Here is a 26,179-nt window from a genome sequence, read left to right as displayed (position 1 = left end):
TGTAAATAGCCGAGAACACCACTTGAAGATTGGCAGACTGGACTCTGCACAGCTAAGTCTAGAGAGGAGGCCACAATGAAGAAGGAAGGAAGGGCACAGATGTGGTCAGGAGCTAGATGAGCCCATGAGCTTTCTACAAAAGGGAGGACATTGGGAACACACAGAGGGGAGAGGACCAAACCTTCATACCAAGCACCTCAGCACAGGGAACCCACATGAAAACCAGAGGGGCGTAATTTCATGATTTCTTAGAATCAGTGGGACTTTAACACCTGGAACTTTAAAACTGAATCCCCACCCTTAGAGAACACAACAAACAGCCCCCGGGAGATACAGCAATAAAGCAGCACTTCCAAAAACACCTGTGGTATACACGAAGGAGCTTTCTTCACTGATTTCAGAGCATGAGTAGAAGGGGCAGGAATCCTGGAGAGACTTCTCCAGGAACAAAGGAGCTGGTGGATACCATCTCCCTGCCCAGACACACAGACACCTACAGAAACAAGTTCAGTGCCAATACTTTCCATCTAGCTTGCTAACAGTATGCCTGGCTTCTCCTGTGGACACATCTCCTCCAGCCAGGCCCTGGTTCCAGGTCTCCCCCCCGAGCAGATCCACATAAAACATTGCTAACAAGTTTTGATATAGTCCCAATAGTTGAACGCCACCTACGGCAGCGTTCTCCTGGGTCCTGCCCCATCCAACACATCCTTGGCTGAAGCCCATCCAAAGCAGTGCCACAAGCTTGGCAGGGTGCAAGCAGCCGTGATAGGGATTGGCACATCTGCAAACTGACTCCTGCCCTGAGGAGAGCAGAAGACAACCACACACCAGTCAGACTCTTGGTTCCAGCAGTGGGCTGGAGTCAGAGAGCCACTCTAACTGTAGGCATCACCCACCAATAAAAGCTTCTCAGGGAACAAAACAAGGGAAGTGCCCAGCAGTCTGGTACTACTGCATCTCTGTCAAATTCCTAGTCTGATGTGACACATGCCCAGGTCAGTCCCAACTGGCCCACTAAAAATACAAGAATCGAATGCTGCCCACAACATGCAGAGAGCCACTGCAGATGACTGGACTGAAAGAAAAAGTGGCTCAGCCACAACAGCAGGGTATATGCAACATGCAGAGATACCCCTGAAGCACCAGGTTCTGGTGAACAGGGGACACTGCACTACAGGGAACTATAGGACCTCTTTTTCATAAGGCCACTGCTTTCAAGAGCAGAAGACATAGCTGACTTTTCCTAACATACAGAAATAAACATAGAGTTAGACAAAATGAGGAGAAAGAGGAGTATTTCCCCAGTGCAAGATCAGGTCAAAATCATAGCAAGAGACCTAAGCAAAATGGAGATAAGTAATATGCCTGATAGAGAATTTAAAATAATGACCATAAAGATACTCACTGGACTTAGAAAGCAAAAAAGAACCAATCAGAGATGAAGAACTCAGTAAGTGAAATTAAAAATACAATAGACGGAATAAACAGACTAGAGGAAGCACAAGATTGGCTCAGCAACTGGAAAAGAATAGTGGGAAGCAATTAGGCTGAATAGGAGAGAGGAAAAAAAATAATAAAAAATGAAAACAGACTTATGGAACTCAGCAACATCATCAAGCGTGGTAAACATTTGCATTATAGGGAATCCCAGAAGAGACAAGAGATAAGGGGCCAAAAAATTCATTTGAAGAACTAACAGCTGAAAAATTCTCAAATCTGGCGAAGAAAACAGAAATCCAGATCCAGGAGGCACTGAGAGCCCCCAACAAAAACAACACAAGGACATGCACACCAAGACACAGTAATTAAAATAGCAAAACACAGTGATAAAAGAGAGAATTTTAAAAATAGCAAGAGAAAAACAAAACTACTAGAATAAATGGATTTGATAAGGTCACAGGATATAAAATTAATATACAGAAATCTATTACATTCCTATACACTAATAATGAAGCAGCAGAAAGAGAAATAAAGTAAATAATCCCATTTACAACTGCATCAAAAAGAATAAAATACCTAGGAATAAACTTAACTAAGGAAGTGAAAGACCTATACTCTGAAAACTATTTAACAATGATGAAAGAAATTGAAAATGACAGAAGCAAATGGAAAGGTATTCCACGCTCATGGATTAGAACAAATATTGTTAAAATGTCTATACTACCCAAAGCAATCTCCAGACTTAATGCAATCCCTATCAAAATACCAACAGCATTCTTCACAGGACTAGAACAAATAATCTTAAAATTTGTATAGAATCATAAAAGTCCCCAAGTAGGCAAAGTAATCTTGAAAAAGAAGAACAAAACTAGAGATATCACAATTCCAGATTTCAAGATATACTATAAAGCTGTAATATTCAAAGCAGCATGGTATCAACACTAAAATAATCACATGAATCAATGGAACAGAACAGAGAGCCCAGAAATAATTCCATGATCACATGGTGAATTAATCTTTGACAAAAGAAGCAAGAACATGCAATGGGAAAAAGACAGTCTCTTTAACAAATGGCGCTGGGAAAACTGGTCAGCTACATGCCAAAGAATGAAACTGGACTACTTTCTTACACTGTACACAAAAATAAACTCAAAACGGATTAAGAAGTGGGGTGCCTGGGTGACTTAAGTGTTCAACTCTTGATTTTTGGCTCAGGTCAAGACCTCAGGGTTGTGTGATCAAGCCCCAAGTCAGGATCCACATGGAATATGGAGCCTACTTAAGATTCTTTCTCTCCCCCATCTCCCACTCTCTAAAAAAAGAAAAAAAAAATGGACTTAGGATCTAAACAGGAGACCTGAAACCATAAAAATGGTAGTGGAGCACAGGCAGTAATTTCTCTGACACTGGCAATAACCACATATTTCTAGATGTCTCTTGAGGCAAGGGAAACAAAAGCAAAAATCAACTATTGGGGCTATATCAAAATACAAAGCTTCTGCACAGCAAAGGAAACTGTCAAAAAACTAAAAGACAATCTACTGAATGGAAGACAATATTTACAAACGACATATTCAATAAAAGCTTAGTATTTAAAATATATAAAGTCCTAATATAGCTCAATACCCCCAAAAATAAATAATTCAATTAAAAAAATGGACAGAAGATATGAATAGACATTTCTCCAATGAAGACATCTAGATGGCCAAGAGGCACATGAAAAGAAACTCAACATCACTCATCATCAGGGAAATGCAAATCAAAACCACAATGAGGTACCACCTCACACCTGTCAGAATGGCTAAAATCAAAAACCAAGAAATAACAGGTGTTGGTGAGGATGTGGAGAAATAGGAACCCTCTTGCACTGTTAGTGAGAATGCAAACGGGGGCAGCCACTGTGGAAAACAGTATGGAGGTTCCTCAAAAAGTTAAAAAAAGGGATCCCTGGGTGGTGCAGCGGTTTAGCGCCTGCCTTTGGCCCAGGGCGCGATCCTGGAGACCCGGGATCGAATCCCACGTCAGGCTCCCGGTGCATGGAGCCTGCTTCTCCCTCTGCCTGTGTCTCTGCCTCTCTCTCTCTCTCTGTGACTATCATAAATAAATAAAAATTAAAAAAAAAAAAGTTAAAAAAAGAAATATAATATGATCCAATAATTCCACTACTGGGTATTTACCCAAAAATTATAAAAATACTAATTCAAAAAGATATATGCATCCCTATATTTATTGCTGCATTACTTAATATAGCCAAATTATGAAAGGAATGCAAGTGTCCATCAACAGATGAATGGATAAAGATGATGTGATATATAAACATAATGGAATATTTTGCAATAACATGGATGGATCTAGAGAGGAGTATAACGCTAAGTGAAATTAGTCACAGAAAGATAAATACCATATGATTTCACTCGTATGTGGAATTTAAGAAACAAAACAAAGAAAAAGACAAACTAAAAAACAGACTCTTAACTAGATAGAAAAAACTAATGGTTACTAGAGGGAAGGTGAGGGAGATGGGTGAAATAAGTGAAGGCGGTTAAGAATTCACTTATGATGAGCACTGACTAATGTACAGAATTACTGAATCATTATGTTGTATAGCTGACACTAATATAACATGGTATGTTACTTATAACGGAATTTTTTAAAATTTCAAAAAAAAGTTAATTGTGGCTTTGTAGTCGGCATGCTGCACGTGTCCGTTATCTCTAGGCACACTAAAACTGTAATCGATGAAATTCACTAAAAGTTTCTGCCAATATTATGTGCCTCGAAACAGTATAAATAATAGACACAGTCCTACAAATGCTTAAGATTCTTTCGATCCTTTTTAGGAGGTTGGACCACTTGTCAAGGCATTAAATGTCAAGATTCAATTCAGTGGGAAAAACCCTGCAAATCAAATGCTTACCGTTCCAGTGAATGTGTCTGCCACTCTTGTAAAAGTAAATCTAAAAATTCAAAACAGCGCCTAAAAAATGTAAAGAAAGAAATATGTTAACTCATTTTTATGTTAGTGAAAATAAAAGCTTTTTTTCTTCCCACGCTACTTTTCAGAACTGGTAAGTTTGTTCTAATCATGAAGATGCAAAAAATGGAAATTAAGATAGAATCAGCATTAACTGAAAACCCAACCAAGTAAAAGTAAGTATCTATGGTGATCGGAAATAATAATTACAGACACATAGGAGACAAGATACAAAAGTCTCCCTCAAATCAGAAACTGAAGCCTCCTGGCAACATTACTGAAATGGCCTATCACTGTCATTTGTTTTTATACCACCTCAGATAATACGTTAATAAAGGAGGTACATGAGCAAAAAAGATCAGCATACGTTATTACAGAACCAGGGAATTAGTCTTTGCACTAATTTCACAGATTGCCTTATGAAAAACAGTTTAAAAATGGCCTAAAAAAGGGCTTTCCAAATTTTCCTAAGAAGGGCTCAGGTAGTGCTTAAAATAGATTTTTCTCTAACTACTCATCTATTTTCCTCTCTTTAATCTTTCAACATCCTTTCTTGTTGGGACTTTTCACTTTTGTCATCTTTCTTGGTCTGATTTGTGCACCAAAATAATTCTGGTCTCATCTCTTTTGGATAACATCACCACTTTGGGTTCTACCTCTCTAGAACTTTTCTGAAGTCCAGGGTATTTATCTTTTTGGGAGTAAACCTTAATAGTCTTAGGAACTGATTCAAGGAAACAAATCAGAGGGTAATTTTTCTCTAGTGACCAGACTTTCATTCCCATGATCCTCCCAATTCAAAATCTCATAATCCATAATTAATTACTCAATAAATCTTTAATAAACCCTAACCCGACCCTGGATGCTACAGATAACAATAGTAGCCAAGACATAAACCAGCAAGCGAGACAAGGAACAGTTCCCACGTGCCAGGAATACAAGGGGGCTCTTCTTAGAAGCACACAGGAGCTATTCAACCCAGGCCTACGGCTGGCAACCTATGTGCATGTGTACGTATGTGCTGAGTGTTGGCTGTGAAGCATACTTTCCCTCACTGACCGCACACTGACTCACGCCCACATGGTCTCTTCTCTGTCACTCTCCCTACCCAAGCTCTAACCCAGGCCATGTTTATTCTATTTCTTCCCTGTTCCTCATGGCATTTCCTGGGCTGATTTTCTTGTCTCTTTTTCTTTTTTAATTTATATCTCTTAGTGAATAAAGTTATCTTTGGTGCTAATTTTGGTCTTAAGTCTCTGTTAGAACAATCTATTTAGTCAAAAATATGACCTGTAAGTTAGGTTTTATTTTCCACTTTTTAGACTAACATACAAAGAAAGAAGCAGTATCAATGTTGGCATTGTTTAACACATCAGTATTTAAACACATCAGGTTAGAACTTGTCTCTTTTCTTTACCTACTCCTATTCATCACTCAAAATGCAACTCAATTTTTCAATTTGTCTATGAAGCATTGTAGGAATATATTAGCTGCCTGTAATCACTACTCTCTGAATTCCTAAGTCCCCAACACCAGTGTTGTAACTCACTCTTACCCTGCTTTGCATTATCGTTTTTAATCTCCCCATCTAAACGAGAAACTTCTCAGAGGCAGGGAGACTGTACAGTCCATTTCTTACAAATTTTACAAAGCAGAGCTAGGTACAGGCTGAGTGCATCACAGAAAGTGCACTGCCTGGGTTACACTGACCTCTTTAGTTCTCTTTACCTTTCTCAAGGCAGAGGGACTGGATGTCCCTATTACTTCTTCCAGCACTTTTAAGACACATGGTTCTGACTGACGCACACACTCTAATGTAAGAACAGCAATCCTAGCGTGTGACTGAGAGAGCAGTGAAGGGGATGACGTTTCTATTGTCACAGTGAATGGGCTACATGAAGTGCCAAACCACTTTACCCCAATGACTGAGCCCATGGAACAACTCTGCCCCAGGAATAACGAGAATACTCATAGGTAGACTATTAGTCAATGGGAAGAGGTAATGCTTCACCCTGCAGTTTACTGGGTTCTGAAATTCACTAACATCCTCTCCCCTGCTGAATTCACTCTCTGAACTCTAGAAGGCAAAGCTGAACTGTGGGTAAAGGGTAGATTGCATTCCTCAGAGAAATACAGGAGGCCACGCAGTTAGAGATTAAACTTCTTCAGTGGAAGATGTCAATTCCTTCCTTCTTGGCTTCATAAAGGTAGATGATTCCCCTTTCCTCCTTTAGGACTTCCACACAGCTGTTGACAAGATGGATAGGCGGCCACCTTAGGCCTGTAGCAGGCACCCCTACCCATGGAAATGTGGCAAGACCTATGTGGTATCCCAGGGAAGGAGGGAAATCATGGGCAGTGAATTTAAGCCAGGATCCAAGCCTAGAGTGAAGGGCTCTTTCACTGGACTAGGATCAGACAATGAACTCCAGGAATGTAGTCAAGAGGCTGCTGCTCAGGCTGGCCATTAATTTACCCTATGAAACTCCTACTATGGTCCACTGAAAGGCTTCAACAGAGTCCATAAACCCCCTTAAAATCTACACAAAACTATTCTGCACATTTACATTTTCTTGGCAAGAGATGCCACAGGTTTTATTATACTCTCAAGAGTCAAGAACCACAGATTCCAGCTAGAAGAAGCCTTATTTGTCGCTTGTGATCTAGGGCAGCTCATCTGGACCCAAAACCAGCCACGGATCTGGAACAAAGACCTAGCTAACTAACCAGGTGGTATCTCCTGGATACATCTCCCACAATTGTGCAGCAAAAGCACATATTGGACAGGATTCAAAATCAATCCCAGAAATCACTGTCAGAAGAGGGAACAACATATACCTCCTTCTACCTACAGTAATATTAAATAGATGTAATCAATTTTTATAATGTTCTTTTTCTTGCATGCAGTTACCACTTTCATTCAGAGAAGGAGTACACCAATGATTTAGGTTAGAGGGACTATCTGGAAAAAAATGTATACTCCCTTCCATTAACTCACATACATACATATGCACATTCTCTCTCTCTCTCTCCTTTTCTCTCTTGTTCTCTCTCTCACACACACACATACAATTAATAGAGGTTGTCCAAATTTATTTTCCAGACTATTTAGATCAAGGTCCTTCAAACCAAAGACCTTTATTGCAGTAATTTAAAATAATTCTAACATTTCAAACATGAATTTGTTTCCATGGACGCAAATTCTGGAATTTATTTTGATTTTTAACAATTTAAAAACAACGAGGAAACTTTAAAAATTTACCTTCTAACTGCAACAGACTTAGAGGTACAGTTGCTTGTTATGACAGGTATTAGCCTAGGGATGTGTGTGTGCTGCAGAGAACAACAAAAACAGAGGTGAACACTTGAAAATACAAAAATAAAATAAAACTAAGACAACCACATTTCCTCATTAAGCCACCTAAAGCACATATGTATTTAGATTAGAACTTCACAGAGCTTAAAAAGGAAAAAGAATTTCATTGGATATTGCCAAAGGCCATGACAAATTTACAGAGCCTCAACAGACCACCCAATGATATATAAATAAATCTAACAAACCATTGGTGGGAAGTCTAAACTATCTGGCAATGGGGATCTAATTGAGTTCAAAAGGGATCTGAAGACCAACGTTTTTATACTGTTTCAATGGGAATGTCCAACAATGGCTTTGGATTTAATATTTCAAGTAGGCGGTGCAAATAGTAGGGGCTAAAAATAATACAACTAAGTGACCCACAATAACCAGGAATATTCTGAAAAGATTTTAGCATCATCAAGTCCCAGTCTCAAGGGTTGCCTCTGGGGAAAAGAGATTCGCAGGTGAGAAGAAGGTGATGTGGAGAACATTCATTTTTAGCTTTTGTGCATTATTAGGTTTTATTGAAAACTTGTCTATAAATTACTTGGATAGTTATTTAAATAAATCAGTGTTTAGAACACCGAAAAGAACCTTTTGTTTATGGGCTTAAACACAATTAACTAAATAAAAACTTAAGGTGAATAACAAAGCCACAAGCACAAATAGCTAAAATGGAATGACTGGGAATTAAGGAGTAATATCTGGAGACAAAAAGAACTAGGTAGAAACCCAGAAGCAGATGCAGATGTTCAAATATTTAAAGCCAATGATGAGTAAATGATCAACTCATCAGTAGGCATACACCATATCCATAATTCACATCACAAAATGTAAAAGGCTCATATAGGATATAATTAAGGAGGGGGGAAGCTGATTTGTATCTACAATATGATTCTAACTATATGAAATCATGCTAATGAAAAATGCCTCCAATGTCGCTTATCAACCACCAACGTTTGCCACTTGCTTATTCTATGTATGGCCCCAAAATATACTTACCCGAATGATTAACCTAACAGCTACAACACCAGAAGTGGCCATAATTTTGGCACTATTTGGAATTAAATTAAAGATGGTTGGCATAATGGCTTCAGCTCCATGGTCAAACTTATTTCCCAGAACTGATGACAGATGCCTACAATAAGAAAGGAAAACTGCACTGTACCTGTATTTCTTGCAAACAGTGAAGCATATAAACCTCAACATTGCAGGGCTTTTGATTAAAGTTATCTAGAGATAAAGGTAACAGTCTAAGATACTTTAAAAATACTTCCAATGTGCACAGAGTGGACTTGGCAAATAGCCATTGGCCCACAAGTTTGGTTCTTTTATTTTTTAAATAAATCATTTCCAACTAATGAGTCTGAAAATAGCAAAAGACAAACTGATCATACACAAAATATAAATGAGAAAGCTCCCTCACCCTTTCCCTCCTTTTGCTCCATTAAAAAACCTTTAACACATTAATATACATGCTTCCATATCTGACACTTTCAACAGCTGCAGTTTCTCCTTCCTATTGCTGCTTTGATATTCTGACACACTTTCAAACAGAGAAGTTCCAGCTTCAAACACTGATAACAGGTTTAGCTAGTGTAAAATTATAGCCTTTGACTTTAACTTTATAGCTACAGTACTCTTCTGGAAACAAACAAAAATTCTGATCATTATGATATATCCAGGCAGCAAAACTCAATGAAAAAGCTGAGAAACAAAAATTTGCAAAATTTCTTTTTTCTGTATTATTAGTAACAACTGCTTCAAGTTTAAAATAAAGGCTTCAGGGCAGCCCAGGTGGCTCAGCAGTTTAGCGCCGCCTTCAGCCCAGGGCCTGATCCTGGAGATCCAGGATGGAGTCCCACGTCGGGCTCCCTGCATGGAGCCTGCTTCTCCCTCTGCCTGTGTCTCTGCCTCCCTCTCTCTCTCTCTCTCTCTCTGTGTCTCTAATGAATAAATAAATAAAATCTTTTAAAAATAAATAAATAAAGGCTTCAGAGCTAAGTCACTGAATAAAATTGAAAATCTGTCGCTTTTACATCAGTGGGCAGGAAATACTGTAATACTATAAAAGTACCAACAAACATATAAATGGAATTGGTCCTGGACACTAGTCAGAAGGTACATGAAAGAGACTTGCTGGGCATATTCAATGAACCATCTCTGAAGCACTGCAATGAGGCTATTTTAGGATGTGTGAGAATGTGAAGCATGGCAGTCCTTACCCCAGCGTGATACAAGCCTCCCGCACTACCTGAGACCGCAGGTCCTTAGCAGATAATTTAAAGGCTCCATCCAAAAGACGCAAATGTTGAAAGAAGTTATCATACTCAGCAGCACCAGCCAAAAGTAAAGATCTAATCTTTTTAAGCTGACGGGACAAAAAAAATTAAGAGATACACAAAACAATTTTTAAAACCATAAATATAAAAACAACAGAAGCTATCAAACAAGAGAACATCAAAGTTAATTGACATAAAAGGTTTTCCCAAAAGAATTCAGCCAATTCAGCATCAGCTACCATACTTACAAAGAACAGATTATTTTAAAATACAGTATCTTACAATTCTACAACCAATTCCAACTGCCATTTGTTTAATGAATCAAAGAAAGGAGCAATATATATATAGTATATATATAGTATATAGTATCCTCCACTGTATCCTTACTAAAAGACTAGTCTGAGTTTAAATGGAATATAGCAGTAATTTTATCACTTCACTTCCTGCCAGCTGACCAATGGAAAATAGCTTTCCTCAGATAAGACACACTCTCATTTTAATGTTCACCCCACTTTTCATTAATCCACTTTTTAAAATAGAAGAGACAGAACTTTCTAGCATATGATATGAAGAAAGAAAGGAAGAGAGGGACACACACTGAGAAAAGTCAATTCAGGGGCGCCTGGGTGGCTCAGTCACATAAGCATATATATGTCTTCAGGTTAGGTCATGATCCCAGGGTCCTAAGACTGAGCCTCACATTGGTTTCCCCACTCTGCTGGGAGAGCCTGCTTCTCCCTCTGCCTCTGCTGCTCCCCCATGCTTGTGCATGTTCTCCCTCCCCCCCACCCCCATCAAATAAACAAATAAAATCTTTAAAAAAGAAGTATGGTACTCTACTAAAAAGGTTAAGTATAAATACAGTAATTTATATATAAAATACTACTTATAATTCATCAGAGCTATACTCCAATTGCATAATTTAGAACATTTAAATAAATCTAATGAAAATATAATCACATAAAGTCAACACATGAAGTCAACAGCTTACAGCATTTACTCTTTGCTCCCAATCATGCTTGTCATCAGATAATATTTCCCTAATCTTGTTTATGGATTCCTCAAGGTCTCGGCTGGAATAAATCTGTAAGCAAAGTTAATTTATAACCAATGTAAGGAATTTTATAGAATAAACAAAGAGTAGTTTTTAATCAAAGTCAAGAGCATTAAGTATACTTTAAAAGAAATTATTTCATTTTTCAGAAGGACCTACAAGATAACATCTAAGCAGATTTGTCTTAGAATGAGCTTCCTTCCCATTATGAATATATACTCCCTAGATTTCATACCAAATATGGATAACCCTGCTTCAAACACAGCTTTACTATAAACTTCACAGATGATTTCATGTACAGAAGAGAAGGAAGCCAGCGGGGGAACGGTCAGTGATGCACAAGTCATTTATTACTCTTAGTATTATTTGTAACACATTATATACATAACTTGAACACTCTCTTCCAATCTCCTTTCTCATTTATGCATACACCTGACTAATAAGATAGATAGGGGAATAATCAAGAATGATGCAAGCTGGGAAGGTCAAGGATTTAAGGATGAACCTGAGCCTATGATGCCGGTTACATGATTTATACACATACGGCAACCAAGCAGCAGGTGGCAAGTGATCGCACAGAAATTAATTAGTGCTGTAGGAATCCAGAGCACCACATTCAGTGCAGGCTGAGGAAAGGTGTCATTAGCCCCCAGGTAACAACAGATGACACTGAGGCACAAAAGCAGTTAAAATGTGTGTACCCCAATCTTACGAGCAATGTCTGCTTCATCTGTTAGGGACTTAAGTGAAGCATCACAACAACATAGGCTTGGACTTTTATTAATCTGTTCTTTATAGCTTTGCAGACACCCAGTTCCTTGAAATTTACAAATAATCCTAAAAAAGGCAAGTCCCTAAATAAGCATGATTCTTTGTTCTCACACCTAAATCTAATCATTGCTTTCTCTCATTTACCTGACTTAACCCACAAATTTATTATTAGAGCAACAAGCAACTTCTCTCCAGTTCGTACTCAAAGATCACTTTGGGTCTTGACTTTCGCTCTTCATTTCAGCTATAAAAGGCACCAATGTTTTCTAGTCTGCAACAGCAGATCTCTTGTAGTCTCTGAGAGTTAAAAATCGCCTCATCTAGGAAGGGACTTTACATATCATCTATTTGAAAACTGAAAATTGAAGAGTATGTCTTAGCTGTTTTTAATCAAACTCAAATATCCTCACTCACCTGCACTACAGGTACATCATCAAATGCTTTAATAAAGTCCTCCTCATCAACAGCACCCGCTCCTTCTTTTGCAGCTATAAAAAAAGATTGATTTTTTTAAATGTGAACAATGTACACAGGGGTAGTCTGAATATAAACAATCATCATTACATCTTAGAAGATTTGTATCTATTTTTCTAAAGGCTTAATGAAAATTTAGTGTTGTGGAACTGATAAAACATTACTAGCTTTTAATATCAAGGTGAAATGTAGTAATTCTATGATACTATATACATTAGTGTAGTCATTTAAAGGGGCCGACTACTTGTTAAGGAAGACTTTTAACCTTTATAAGATATAGATAGTTTATATTATAGTCATGTCTGAATCTTTTGAAAGGTTCCTAATAAACAGATATATAACAAAATTTAATCCTTCAGGGCATAAATTAGGCTATGTTATTGTTAGGCAGCTAGCATAACAAATTTGTGAAATATTCAAGTAAATTCTAAAGAATTTAACAGTTTCATTTCAACTTTGTATTAATCTCAAAACATTTCCATTTCCCTGAATGCATAACTCAATTTTTCACATACGCATCAGTAGCAATTTTACCTCAAAGATGTTGTAAGATGCTCTATATACTTAGAAGTTGACTGCTATCATTTGAGAGAGTTTTTTCTTTTGCTAATATATGAACTCTACTTCACACATGAAAATCATGTGACTTATCAGACTTTTTTTTTTTTTTTAAATTTTCTCCAAAATAAAAGTTTCAAAATTGGAATCTAAGGTCATCTTGTAAGCCTCATTAAGGATTTTCACTGATTAGTTTGAATGCTTTTCTAGAGTTACCTTGCAGACAAGTTATTTTGTGTCTGAGGTCCCCATGGATGATTCCATGATTCTGGGAGCAAGAAATGTATGCCCTTAACTTTTGATGAAGATTCCTCACACTGAGTTCACAAGCTAACTGCAGAGACATGACAGTAATGCCATACTGTGATGTAATGCTCAATGTCTATTTTGGTGTAAAGACTGGATCCTCCCAAGCAGACAGGTCCTGAGCAACGCCCTAGACAAGTGTCACACCACGTACCCACGTACTAAAGGGGACTCGGAGACCAACATGGTCTGCAAGCCCCAGAATCAGACAAGGAGGAGTCAATAAGCCAATTCATGACCATGTTGTTTAAAAAAAAGATTTTTGGAAAAAAAGGTTAGGGCAAGGCTGAGCTCTCTATAAAACCTAGAGATAGGACTTTTGGAAGGGGTATGAGTAAGGGACAGGAAGGGGAAAAAAATAGTCTGATGATGTAGAAATCTTCTAAGCCTTGTTTGTGGAACTGATGCCTTCCAAGGATAGATTTTCTTAATGAAAGATTAGAAAGATTTTTCAGTCATAGAGAGGAAAGAAGTACTGATACATGCTACAACACAGATAAAAGCATTATGCTTAGTGAAAGAAGCCAGACACAAAAGATCACATGTTACATGACTCCATTTCTATGAAATATCTAGGATGGGCAAAAGCACAGAAGCACAATGCAGACTGCTGCCAGGGGCTGGGGGAAGGAAGACACGGGGAGCAACTGTCTAAAGGATCCGGGGCTTTCTTTTGGGAGCAGAGAAGCTCTTCTGAACTAGACAGAGGTGGTGGTTGCACAACACTGTGAATATACTAAATGCAACTGGACTAATACCTTCAAAATAGTTAACTTGATGCTTTGTGGATTTACACTCAAAGACAACCTTTTTTAATACATCGAAAAATAAAAAAGATAGAAAGGGCCAAGAATACCAACAAACACACAGCTTTTCCTTCTGCCATCCATGCTGTAAACATCCCTGTCAACCATAAACACAGCTATTTTAACATGGACAGAGAAGCTGGGTGCAAAGGTACTGCAGGGGCATCGAGTTGACCGAGGCCAAAACCCCAACATTCTAAGGCCAGCACAGAAGGCCAGAAAGACCATCAGGAGACAGCATTTTTTTTTTAATTTTTATTTATTTATGATAGTCACAGAGAGAGAGAGAGGCAGAGACACAGGCAGAGGGAGAAGCGGGCTCCATACACTGGGAGCCTGATGTGGGATTCAACCCCGGGTCTCTGGGATCAAGCCCTGGGCCAAAGGCAGGCGCCAAACCGCTGCGCCACCCAGGGATCCCAGGAGACAGCATTTTAATGTCAATCCTTTCCCCAGTTTTAACTTTGTTCATCCAGCCAACTTCAAAAGCCCAATGCTAACAATAAGAACAGTTCTAAAAACAATTGTCTAAAGACAATTTGAAGTAAAAAGAAATTTGCATGTTGATTTCAAATGTGACAGGAAAATGCAAGTTATATATAATAAGGACTCAAATTGTCTAAATTAGAGGATGGCAGAGGAAGGACTTAGAGGAAGACATCTTTGTAAATCAATGTTCAAAAAGCTTTGGGGAGCTAATCCCTACTGTTTTCTTATTACTTAGGTCAACATTCACACAGGTCTCACAAGGAATAATGCTATTTGTAGGAACAAAATACATTTTAAAGACAGAAGGGGGATCCCTGGGTGGCGCAGCGGTTTGACGCCTGCCTTTGGCCCAGGGCGCGATCCTGGAGACCCGGGATCGAATCCCACGTCTGGCTCCCAGTGCATGGAGCCTGCTTCTCCCTCTGCCTATGTCTCTCCCTCTCTCTGTGTGTGACTATCATAAATAAATAAAAATTAAAAAAAAAAAAAAAAAAGGACAGAAGGTACACCATCTGACTTTTGGAGAGTCTCAGTGTCAGTAAACAAAGAAGGTTAAAAAAAAAAAAAGGCCCCATGGTAATTTCAGGCATGGCTGGAGCCCCATAACGGAATAAAGCCATAAGGGCACACTCCTGCTCTGTCCCCAAGCTCTGCTCGCCTCTGCCCTGGCCATATTCTCCCATGGACTCCCCCAACCCCCGTACCAAACATGGCAACACAACAGCTCAAATTTCTACTGTCAGCTATTAGCATGAATAGCACAGTACTAATTTAAAGAACAGCAAGCAAAAAACATATTGCAAACAGGATCACTCCACTCCTGAAGGACACAGAAGACCAACATGCACATGCACATCTGGTTTTAAAAGCTGGCAAAGCCGATCCCACAGCACCCCACGGAGGTTGATCTTACCTGAAGACTTGGATCCAAGGGTGGATGATCCAAGCCGGCGGGTGGTCCCCATTCCAACGTTTCTCCGTGAGCTGGGTGGAGCTTTGGATGATGTAGAACTAGCAGAGGAAGGTCTATTACCATCCACAGAATCTTCATCATCAAAATTTTTATCTGAAGCGAAAGTAGAGAAATCAGTATCAATGTTTAAAAAAAGGGGGAGTACTTTTCCACCTGAATGTAAAACAACAAAGTAGTCATAGAGAGGTGAATGATGTGCCTACTCTTGAGACTTGAGGTGCCAGGTCAGGGTCTAGAAAGGTCTTAGGTAAATCCAAAATGCAGATACAAACATCATGTTTGCTCTCACATATCTAGAATGCTCTCCTGCTCTAATTTTGGAAAAAAGAGAAGACACAAAGAAGAAAACAATCTCTTATAAAAGCACCACCTAAGAACAGTTACTTTAACATTTTGGCATTATTTCTGACCATCCTTCCATGCATTTTTAAATAACAGTTGACATAAGACTACCTATCATTTGGTACTTTGCTTATTTCAAATATGTGCATTTTTCCATGTGCTTTCCAATATACTTCATAAACACCATTTTAATGGTTGCACAGTACTCTGCAATGAGAAAATGCCACAACTGAAACAACTATTGTTAGGCCCTTGAGGTCATTCTAATAGGTCACCATTAGAAATAACATTGCAACAAACACCTTCCTATTCGCGTCTTTATTTAAATCTCTAACAATTTTAAGAAAGAAAAACAAAACAAAACAAAACAAAACAAAACAAACCACCACCACCCTGGAAGCAATACCTACTGGGTCAAATAGTATAAAAGATTTTAGTATCTACTGCCAAACTTATTTTCAGAAAAGTAAAGTTCTTTTTTTCTGTAAGTTCAAAGAAGTACCCATGTTGTCACACACCTGCCAACACTAAGTATTATCATTTTTAAATGTCAATCAATTTGACAGATGAAAAAAATGCTTCCTCTTCAATGTCTCGTTTCTCTTTTAGTGGGATCGAGCATGTTTCTTCAGTTCATTAACTTCTAAACTTTCTAAGCATCAGTGGATCCAATGAATAGTCCAAGGAAAACTGAAATACTCATTTAAAATTTAAAAGAAAAAAGAGGTGCTCCTGGGTGGTTCAGTTGATTAAATGTCTGCCTTCGGCTGGGGGTCATGATCCCAGGGTCCTAGGATCAAACCCTGAGTTGGACTCCCTGCTCCCCACCCCTATCATCACCCCCGGGGTTGTGTTTACTCACTCTGTCAAATAAATAAATAAATAAATAAATAAATAAATAAATAAATAAGAAAAACAATTAAAAATTTTTTTAATCTTTGGGTTTTTAAAAATCAACATATTTAGAAACAACATTTGGATGACACAAAGTTAAAGCTATCATGGTGCACTATATAGAGTGCCATGGCCTTACACAGTATCTGCGAGTCATTCAAGAGGCTAAACAAAGGACCTAAGGGTTATTGAAAAAAGAAAAAGCAAGCAAGCAAGCAAACATCTGTAGCTGTTTCTGAATAAAGATGCTAGATCTGTAGCTGTTTCTGAATAAAGATGCTAGATCTCTACCAATACATCTGAAGTAAAATAACTGTTGACCAGAAAACTGTATAAACAGCAGCCTATTTCCTTGATTTGGTTGCTTCTTGGCTCAGCTATCAACAGCCAAGTCTCCTATCTACTCAGGAACCTCCCAACTACCAACAATCCACTTCAAACTACATGATGTTTTTAATTCAACACCGGTGGGGGGGGGGGGTATGACCCATCCTTCTACATGCATATCCTTATGTAAATTAGCTTCCTCCAACGTGTCTTTATATTTTCCAGATCGCCTTTTCAAGCAATCCTCTTTTACAGACACTTTTTTCAGTCCACACATCAACTCTGCGCTGATCCAGAAGTTCAGTGGTCTCCTGGCACAGACTTCCTATGTGGATTCAAAAGGTGACTCTTGAACTGCAAATACATTAACGAGGCTCTTCCCAAGAGTAACACTGCATCTCATATTAAGGATAGGAACAACCCCAATGAAAGGTCACCCGGTGAGCACTAGCAGATGATTAGCAGTGGGCATTAGCAGAGACAAGTGAGCATTAGCAGAGACAAGGACTGCTCTCAGCCCACCTGCCCTCAGGGGAGTGCTAATCATCATTCTTGTCAGAACAGTAACAGTACCAGTCTGTGGGAAAGGTGCAGAATGAAAAGGACAAGTGAGGACACTACTATGCTTCACTCAGAAATTTATGTAAAGTCTGTTTAGTTTTTCTAACATGAGCAGGCACGGCATGGAGAACTGCATTCACTTAGTGAAAATTATTTTCAATGGGCCAATGTCACCAGATTTCCTGAGGTTTCTACCGCAACAAGGATGATGAGTATCCAGGACCAGCCAGACACTACCACTGTCAGCAAACAGCTAGAAACCAGAGTCTGTAAAACAACTATCTCAGATGAGACAACAGACAGTGCAGAACTGTGAGCCATGAGAGGGAGAAATAGGGTGAGTTATAGTCACCCAGCTTCCTCCCTGGACACAATTTCCAGGTTGCCAAATACTGGGAAGGGGACCCCAAAATGAACCTTGGAAGCCTTGCTAAGTGGAAAAAATGAAGATCAGACTTCAAGGGGACAGAGGGCGCTGGAAGGTACAGGCAGAGTGCTGGGAAAGAAGATGCTGCACAAAAAGGGAAAGAGATCTCTAGAAATGAACTGAGTTCTAGGCCATGCATGCAGGAGTGAAATTCCACACCCAAGGCAGGGGGAAAAATGACCAGGAGGCTACAGGCTGAAGAAATCCCAATGTGTGCACAAAGTAGGAGTGTGTTCATGCACCAGAGCAGAATGCCCTTGGAGACTCACCCCAGGCATTCAGTGAGACCCTCAGAGGGCAGGCCTTAATGGAAGGGCTGAGCCATTTTATGCAGGGAAGGTTATAGTAAACCTGCCATTAAAAACAGACCTCTAGGGTATTAGAATAGACCTGCAAGTAACTAAAGGCTCTGCCAAGCAAAGCATAACATAACAAAACAAAAGACAGACACTTGACAATGTAACTAACATTTCCAACACACACTTAATCCAGATAAGTAAGTGGAATAGAGAGACTCAGAGACCTGTAGGACAGTATCAGAAAGAAAAGAAGATATCACTTACAAAAGAAAATGACAAGCTTCATCAGAAACCATATGTGTCAGAAGACAATGGAACAGCATCTTGAAAACATTGACGGGAACATATTAACCTAGAATTCTATATCCACTAAAAATATCTTCTAAAAATAACAGTTAAATAAAAACATATTCAGACAAACCAAAAAAGAATTCTTCACCAGGAGACCTGCACTCCCAAGAAATGTGCAAGGAAAATATTCCTGCAAAAGGAAAATGATACCAAGTGGAAACTTGGATTTACATAACAAAATGAACAGCACTAGAGATAGTAAATAGATGGATAAAGATAAGACTTTCTCATCAGATTATAATTTTATAACTTACTGTTTAAGGCAAAAATAAAACCCTCGACATTTAGTTTTCATTCTTTTTAGAGTCTCAGGTCACAGGCAGATGACCTGGAAGCCAGGCAAAGGACCCTGGTCGGCGTATGGACATGGTATTTAGAATACATGCTGTAGTATGAGATGCCACACAAAAACTGGGGAAGCATGAAAAAAATGGAAGCAGTTCAGATTCTGCCCTAAAGAAGGTTATATTTTGTAAAAGTTAATTTTAACTTGGATAAGCGTACTCAAGATGTCATATAATAGTGTACTCCCTGAGAAGGGAGGAGAGTCTTGCCACAAATTTCTGTATGAAAATGCCTTCCGAGGAAGGGGAGGGGAGAAAAGGAACACTGGGCAGCCAGTGTTAAGTTTTTTGTTTTTTGTTTTTTGTTTTTTTTTTTAAAGATTTTATTTATGGGGCACATGGGTGGCTCAGCGGTTGAGCCGCAGGTAGCCTGCTTCTCCCTCTCCCTGTCTCTGCCTCTGTGTATCTCTCATGATTAAATAAAATCTTAAAAAAAAAAAAGATTTTATTTATTTATTTGACACAGAGAGAGCACAAGCAAGGGGGCAGCAGGCAGAGGGAGAGGGAAAAGCAGGCCCCCCGCTGAGCAGGGAGTCCAATGTGGGGCTCAATCCCAGAACCCCAAAATCATGACCTGAGCTGACTGCAGATGCTTAACTGACTGAGCCACCCAGGCACCCCTACTGTTAGATTTTTCTTAAAAAATAAACTTTAAGGGCACCGAGGTGGCATAGTGGATTATGCATCTGCTTTTGACTAATGTCATGACCCCAGGATTCTGGGATTGAGCCCCGCAGTGGGCTCTCTGCTCAGTAAAGACTCTGCTTCTCCCTCGACCCCTCCCCACCCGTTCGTGCTCTCTCTCTCACTCGGTTCTCTCAAATAAATAAATAAAATATTTTTTAAAAATAAAAAATAAAAATGAAAAAAAATAAATAAAAAATAAAAATAAATAAAAATGAGCTCTAAGAGTCTTTTCATTTACACCCCTTGGAAACAAATCTAGCGGGTTTACTTAATGTTTTTTTCTAACCAGATTAGAAGCAACTAAATATAGGAAAGGGGTATGAGGTGTGTAGGAGTAAAGCACAGTGATATTAATGACAAGTGACAGTTGAAAGCCTGATAGCTAAACAGAAAGTAAAAGCAAACATACATATAGAAAAACCCCCAGGGATGCCTGGGTGGCTCAGTGGTTGAGCATCTGCCTTTGGCTCAGGGCGTGATCCCAGGTCCTGGGATCGAGTCCCACATCGGGCTCCCTGCAGGGAGCCTGCTTCTCCTCTGCCTGTGTCTCTGCCTCTCTCTGTGTATCTCTCATGAATAAATAAATAAAATATTTTTAAAAAGAAAAGAAAAACCCCCAAACCCAAATTGCTCTGAATGCCAGTGCTTGTACAGAGGTCGAGTCACAGTTATATAGTCCAATAGGCACAACAGCAGATGTTCCCAACCACAAGCCTGTGCCATCAAGATTCAATTATTTTCGGGGCACCTAGCTGGCTCAGTCAAGCGTCTGCCTTTGGCTCAGGTCGTGATCCCAGGATCCTGAGATTGAGCCCGGCATCAGGCTTCCTGCTCAGCAGGGAGTCTGTTTCTCCCTCTCTCTACTCCCCTTCCCCACTCATGCTTACTCTATCTTTCTCTCAAATAAATTAATAGAATCCTTTTCAAAAAAGAGATTCAATTATTTTCGTGTGACCTCTTTATTAACAAAGAACGTTAATTCAAGGCACGTGGGTGGCTCAGTTGGTTGAGCATCCAACTCTTAGTTTTGGCTCAGGTCATGCTTTCAGGGTTGTGAAATCAAGCCCTGAGTCGGGCTCCTCACTCAGTGCAGAGTCTGCTTGGGATTCTCTCTCCCTCTCCATTCTTCCCTCCACCTCTGTTAGCACATGCATGGGCACACAAGCACATGCTCTCTCTACCTCTCAAATAAATTTTTAAAAATAAGAAAGTAATTCATATGTTCTATTGGAATTAGAAATCCAGGGAGGAAGAGAAAAGAACGTATTTGTTTTTCAGATTAGCAGTTGGACACACTGCTTTATTTTTATTTTTATTTTCACACTGCTTTACAATTAGAGACACTTTACCTGAAAAGGTGTTTGCAGGATAAAAGCTAAATGAGCCTACTGAAAACTGACACAAAGTAAGTTTGTTCTGTGTTTACCAGCTTTTAAACATGCAGAAATTGAAATCAAATTAAAAAGGTTAGCCTTCTGAAAAGTATCCCAATTTCAATCAACTGGGAAATTCTCTTACACAGAACATATTATTCTTTAACTGGACAGAAAAGCTGCCTTTACACCTGGCTGTGGTTAGAGTGGCTCCACTCTGGACGTAGCCCCAAAGGAGGAGCCTCTAAGCTTCCAACACATTTCTGTCTTTCTCAACTAAGTAATCCATACCGTACTTTACTCGTCATTGAAATCCTATTTTCGGGCAGCCCTGGTGGCGCAGCGGTTTAGCGCCGCCTGCAGCCCGGGGTGTGATCCTGAAGACCCGGGATCGAGTCGCACGTCAGGCTCCCTGCATGGAGCCTGCTTCTTCTCCCTCTGCCTGTGTCTCTGCCCCTCTCCCTCTCTCTCTCTCTCTGAATAAATAAATAAATCTTTAAAAAAAAAAAAAAAGAAAGAAAGAAATCCTATTTTCTTTAGGGTTTTCAGCTAAGTAGACAAGTCTTAGGATATAGCCTCTTTTTTCCTAGACCTTTAAGAGAAAAACATGTGAAAATGAGTATTTTTAGGTATGCTTGCTTATGCTAGAACATCAATTTAAAATTTTTCACACTGTAGGACAACATATGTTACACAGAAAATGGTCGTAACGAAAGATACCTGAGCCTAAAGGAGTAAGTGATTCTATCTGCAGCCACCACTGCAAAGACCGTCATCTGAGAGTCACTACTTTCATTTGACTGTCTTGGGTAGAAACCTGGGCCTTCAGGTCTCAGCCTTTTAATCCTTTAAATCACCTGGGCTCCCTTCCTCTTTTTACAGTACTGGAACAAGACATTTTTAAATGATTCATCAAGTTTCTACAGAGCGACACTGTGATCTTCATCCAACCCTCTATTCACCTCATTCCTGGCAACCCAGTTAGTAGGCCCAGTGGAGTGAAAGCAACAAAACAGAAAGCTGAAAAGGGCTACAGGTACAAAAGAGATTTTAAAACACAGAAGAGACAGGACTCTTTGAAGAAACAAAAGGCCAGAGAACAAACAGTAACACGGTCAACCATGGACCCAAAAGCAAACCAGCAGAATTCTAAACAAGTCTCCAAACGTGTCTTGCACAAGTCTTGAACTGTGGACAAGGTGCTAGGTGGAGGCTAGAGAGAGAACATGGCCAGCCCGGAGGACAGAAGCAGTACGTCAGCCTCACCTGCCTCAGGCTCTGAAATCCCTGGGCGAGCCCCAACAGGGCCCCAATTGCCTCAGAAGTGAACTCTAGCCAAGCTGGATGGGGAAAGATATAACGTAACAAGCCACAGACAGATTCTATAGGTCAAACGCGATCAGAGGAGTGCTGGGGTGGCTCAGTCGGTTACCTGACTCCTGATTTCAGCTCAGGTGGTGATCTCATGGGTTGTGAGATGGAGCCCCACATTGGACTTGGTGCTCAGCAGAGGGTCTGCTCGAACATTCTCTCTCTTTGGCCCTCCCCTAACTCACACACATGTGTGTGCACACTCTGTCTCTCAAATAAATAAATCTTTAAAAAACAATGATCAGAAAGACCATTTTTATATATCACCATAACTACAGGTTTAGATCCAGGGTGATAGAGAAACAGAATAGTCTAAAGACAAGGCTTCAAGTTCAGTGTCTGGAACCTAGAATTACAAGCTTTGGATTACCCTGTCCATTTAGAAAATGTATACACTCATCCATGAGGAGAAACAAAATGTCACCAAAACTAAGAAATGCCTATTCTGTTGTCCATCTGCCACAAAGACAAGAACCTAAACCACAAAGCTTTTCCTATTTTCTCCTAAGGCAGGCTTTGACTAGTGGAAGCCCAATAGGGAGGAAATGTCTCATTTTCTAGAGCAAAGACAACTAACTCTCTGTTTCACTGCATTAGGGTCACTTTGTGGAAGCTGATATTCCTGATAGCATTACAAATTCACCCACTCCCTGGTTACGAAAAGGGAGTAAGAAATGGGACAGCTTAGTAACTAGAATATAATTAGCATTCCCCAAAGAGGCTGCAGAGAGACCTGATAACAAGCTCAAAGGCTTACTGCTTTTATAAATATCCCCAAATTTCTTCTTTCTTTGAATGTTCACAGAGCCAAGGCTTCGCTCTCTGCAGTCTTGCCTGATGTGCCCAACATATTCCTATGTTATTCTGAAAACACTAGTCTAGTGCTGGCTGCCCCTCCAAGTTCTTGCCCAGCTCCATCCAGAAAGAGCCAACCATGCCCATGCTAGACCCTGTGATTGGTTTTCTGCAGATTTCATCAAGTCTTCCTGATAACTCTACCTTTAAAGGTACCTTTCTTTAAAGGTAAAGAAACTTAACACATCCAGGTATAATGGGCCCAAAGTCATGAGGCTAAGTAGAGGCAAACTAGAAGGTGGAAGAAGCCAAGATTCAAGTTCATGTCTGTCCAATTCAAGATCCTCTGATCTGAGTCACGATAATTAAAAAAGAGCAATCCATATAAACTTGCCACTTACCTTGTGCTGAGCACTGTGCTAAGTGCTTTCTGTGCATTATCTTATTTATTTCTTATAACAAATGTTTGCTTACCTAAGAAAACTATTTACTTAAAATAATTTCTTAAACACAGAATTATTAATATCTCCTACAAACATGGACTTAAAACCAACAAAATACTAAGCAAACCAAATCCAGCAACATATACAAATAATTATCATTATGGCCAAGTGGGATTTATCCCAGGAATGTAATGTTGATTATAAGATCAATTAATCGAATACATTGTATCAGTGGACTAAAAGACAAAACAACATGCTCAATGGATGCAGCAAAGTATTTGATAGTGACCAAAACAAAACCCTTTCGTGCTAAAAACACAACAGAGATTAGAGGGAACTCACAAAAAACCCTCTATTAACATCATACCCAATGGTGAAAGACTAGATGCTTTACCCCTCAGACAAGATGCCTGCTCTTGCCACTTTTACTCAATACTGTACTACAGATTCTATCCAGGGCAATTAATAAAGGAAGAAAAAAAAATCAACATTAGATAGGAAGAACTGAAACTTTCTCTATTCATAGATGACATAATCTTATATGTAGAAAGTTCTACAGAATTCATTAAAAAACTATTAGAATTAATAAATAAGCTCAGCAAGGTAACAAGATACATGACCAATACAGAAAAATCAATTGTATTTCTATACATCAGCAATGAATGATCCAAAAATGAAATTAACAATTCAACTGGCAACAGCATTAAGGTAACACATACGCTGCTAACTATGTAACATTGTTAAGAGAAATTAAAGACCAAATAAATGAAGATATTCCATGTTCATGGATCAGAAGACCTATTAAGAAACGCTTTTGGGACACCTGGCTGGCTCAGCAGTTAAGCGTCTGCCTTCGGCTCAGGTTGTAATCCCAGAGACCCGGGATCGAGTCCCACGTCGGGCTCCCTGCATGGAGCCTGCTTTTCCCTCTGCCTAGGTCTCTGCCTCTCTCTCTCTCCTCTCTTTCTCTTTCTCTATCTCTCTCTCTCCATGTCTCTCATGAATAAATAAATAAAATCTTTAAAAAAAAAAAAAAACTTGTCAGAGCATGAGGGACATAATAAGCTTTGACCTGGTTGGAAATGTTGGAATATTTCAAAGTATAAAATGGAAATGGCATAAGGGAAGCTACAGAAGTGCTCAGGAGTACCACTCCTGCCCCTTTGGTACCAGTAATCCACTCTCTACCACAGAAAAGGCGAACCTGAAACATCATCAAGCTTTATAGTGAGGAGTCCTTTCCACTCCTTCAGCCAAGAACCTGCTGCCAGAAAGCTAAGCTGGCATTTAAGACTATCTCAGTCACAACACCCCTAGTATAGATAAAGCAAAAAGAGACAAGATGAAGAGGCAAAAATTCGTTTAGTTTTAGCTAATCCTTTACAAAGGGAGCTAAAGGGGAAAACTGGGAGAGAAGATAGGCAAAGACAGCACCACTAGAAACTGGAGAGGGAAACAGAATGTAAAGAGGTTGTGAGGCAAACCTCAACCGATACCTGTTTCTTAAAGGCCCTGGTGGGAACGAAGCATTCACAATGGGTGAGAAGTGACAAGTGCCTTCTGCTGGTGCAGATCAAGGCTCATTCCTTCTTTCAGACAGAAAGGGTTCTCTCTGGTTTATGAGCAGATAGGTAACAATGAGGAGGCTCAGGAGAGATGTCGGTATGTGGACAACAGAGAGGCCCAAGGATTACTTTGTGGGAGAGGAAAGGCATAGCTGGCAGTGAGCCCAGCCAAAGGCGGGGCCACCAGTCACAGGCCTGTGCTTTCATTAAGACTAACCTCAAGGTTTAGAAAGAAAATGGATTCTGTTTTCCTATCTGTGAAAAACAAGGGGTAACAGTGCCTACCTTTGGCAAGCATCTGAAAGCATCAGGTGTTGCCTGTACCACATCAACCCCCTTCTTGCAATGACAGCAAAGAGCAAGTCTTGGGTGGTCACCTGTACCTGCCCCTCTTAGAGTGACCTCACCTCTGCCTCAGGGAATGGCCAGAACCCAGGCCTGGCCAAAGCTTCAGGGCTCCACCCAGGCCACAATAATTAATTCTGGAGCCTCTCTCTTCCGGACTGGGGCTGTGTAGATGCAAGCCCAGAAGCTGGAGCCAACAAAATGGAGGCACCTGGCAAAGTGTGAAGGAAACCAGAAGGAAGCAGAGCAAGAGGTGGAGAGAGAGCAGGGAGAGGGAGATCAAGCCTGTGCCCCAGAGATCACAGTGAGGCTTCCTCAACACCCAGTCATCACATGAGCCAGCTGATTTCCCTTTTCACTCACACATTGTAGTGGGGTTTGTGTCACCTGTGCTTGCAACCCAGAGAATCTCTGTGCTAGATTAAAGGATCTCATACAGACTACATAATATATGTAAAGACAGAAAACCACAGGCCTGTACAAATGGCAACTACACTGTCATTGTGTTATGCTGTGAGTACAAAAAGCTAACCCTTCAAAAATATGTGGATGGAGCTGAAGAACTGA

General features: G+C 39.8%; 1 protein-coding gene across 12 annotated transcripts in view; it reads right to left on the bottom strand.

Moving 5' to 3' along the window:
* The window catches only part of CLASP1 (cytoplasmic linker associated protein 1), a 266,298-nt gene that overhangs the window by 105,557 nt on the left and 134,562 nt on the right, over nt 1-26,179 (bottom strand). For all 12 annotated transcript variants that reach the window (XM_077861340.1, XM_077861342.1, XM_077861347.1 and 9 more), the window contains exons 9-15: nt 15,429-15,581; nt 12,297-12,370; nt 11,049-11,141; nt 10,001-10,146; nt 8,778-8,913; nt 7,680-7,750; nt 4,361-4,420 (exon numbers count right to left, since the gene is read on the bottom strand). In XM_077861340.1, the coding sequence (XP_077717466.1) occupies nt 4,361-4,420; nt 7,680-7,750; nt 8,778-8,913; nt 10,001-10,146; nt 11,049-11,141; nt 12,297-12,370; nt 15,429-15,581 (733 nt within the window). The remainder of the gene's footprint in view (nt 1-4,360; nt 4,421-7,679; nt 7,751-8,777; nt 8,914-10,000; nt 10,147-11,048; nt 11,142-12,296; nt 12,371-15,428; nt 15,582-26,179) is intronic.

This window comes from Canis aureus, chromosome 20, assembly GCF_053574225.1.
Source record: "Canis aureus isolate CA01 chromosome 20, VMU_Caureus_v.1.0, whole genome shotgun sequence".
NCBI classification, from domain to species: Eukaryota; Metazoa; Chordata; class Mammalia; order Carnivora; family Canidae; genus Canis; species Canis aureus.
The sequence above is the reverse complement of the archived record's forward strand: the minus strand, read 5'-3'. Positions and strand labels throughout refer to the sequence as shown.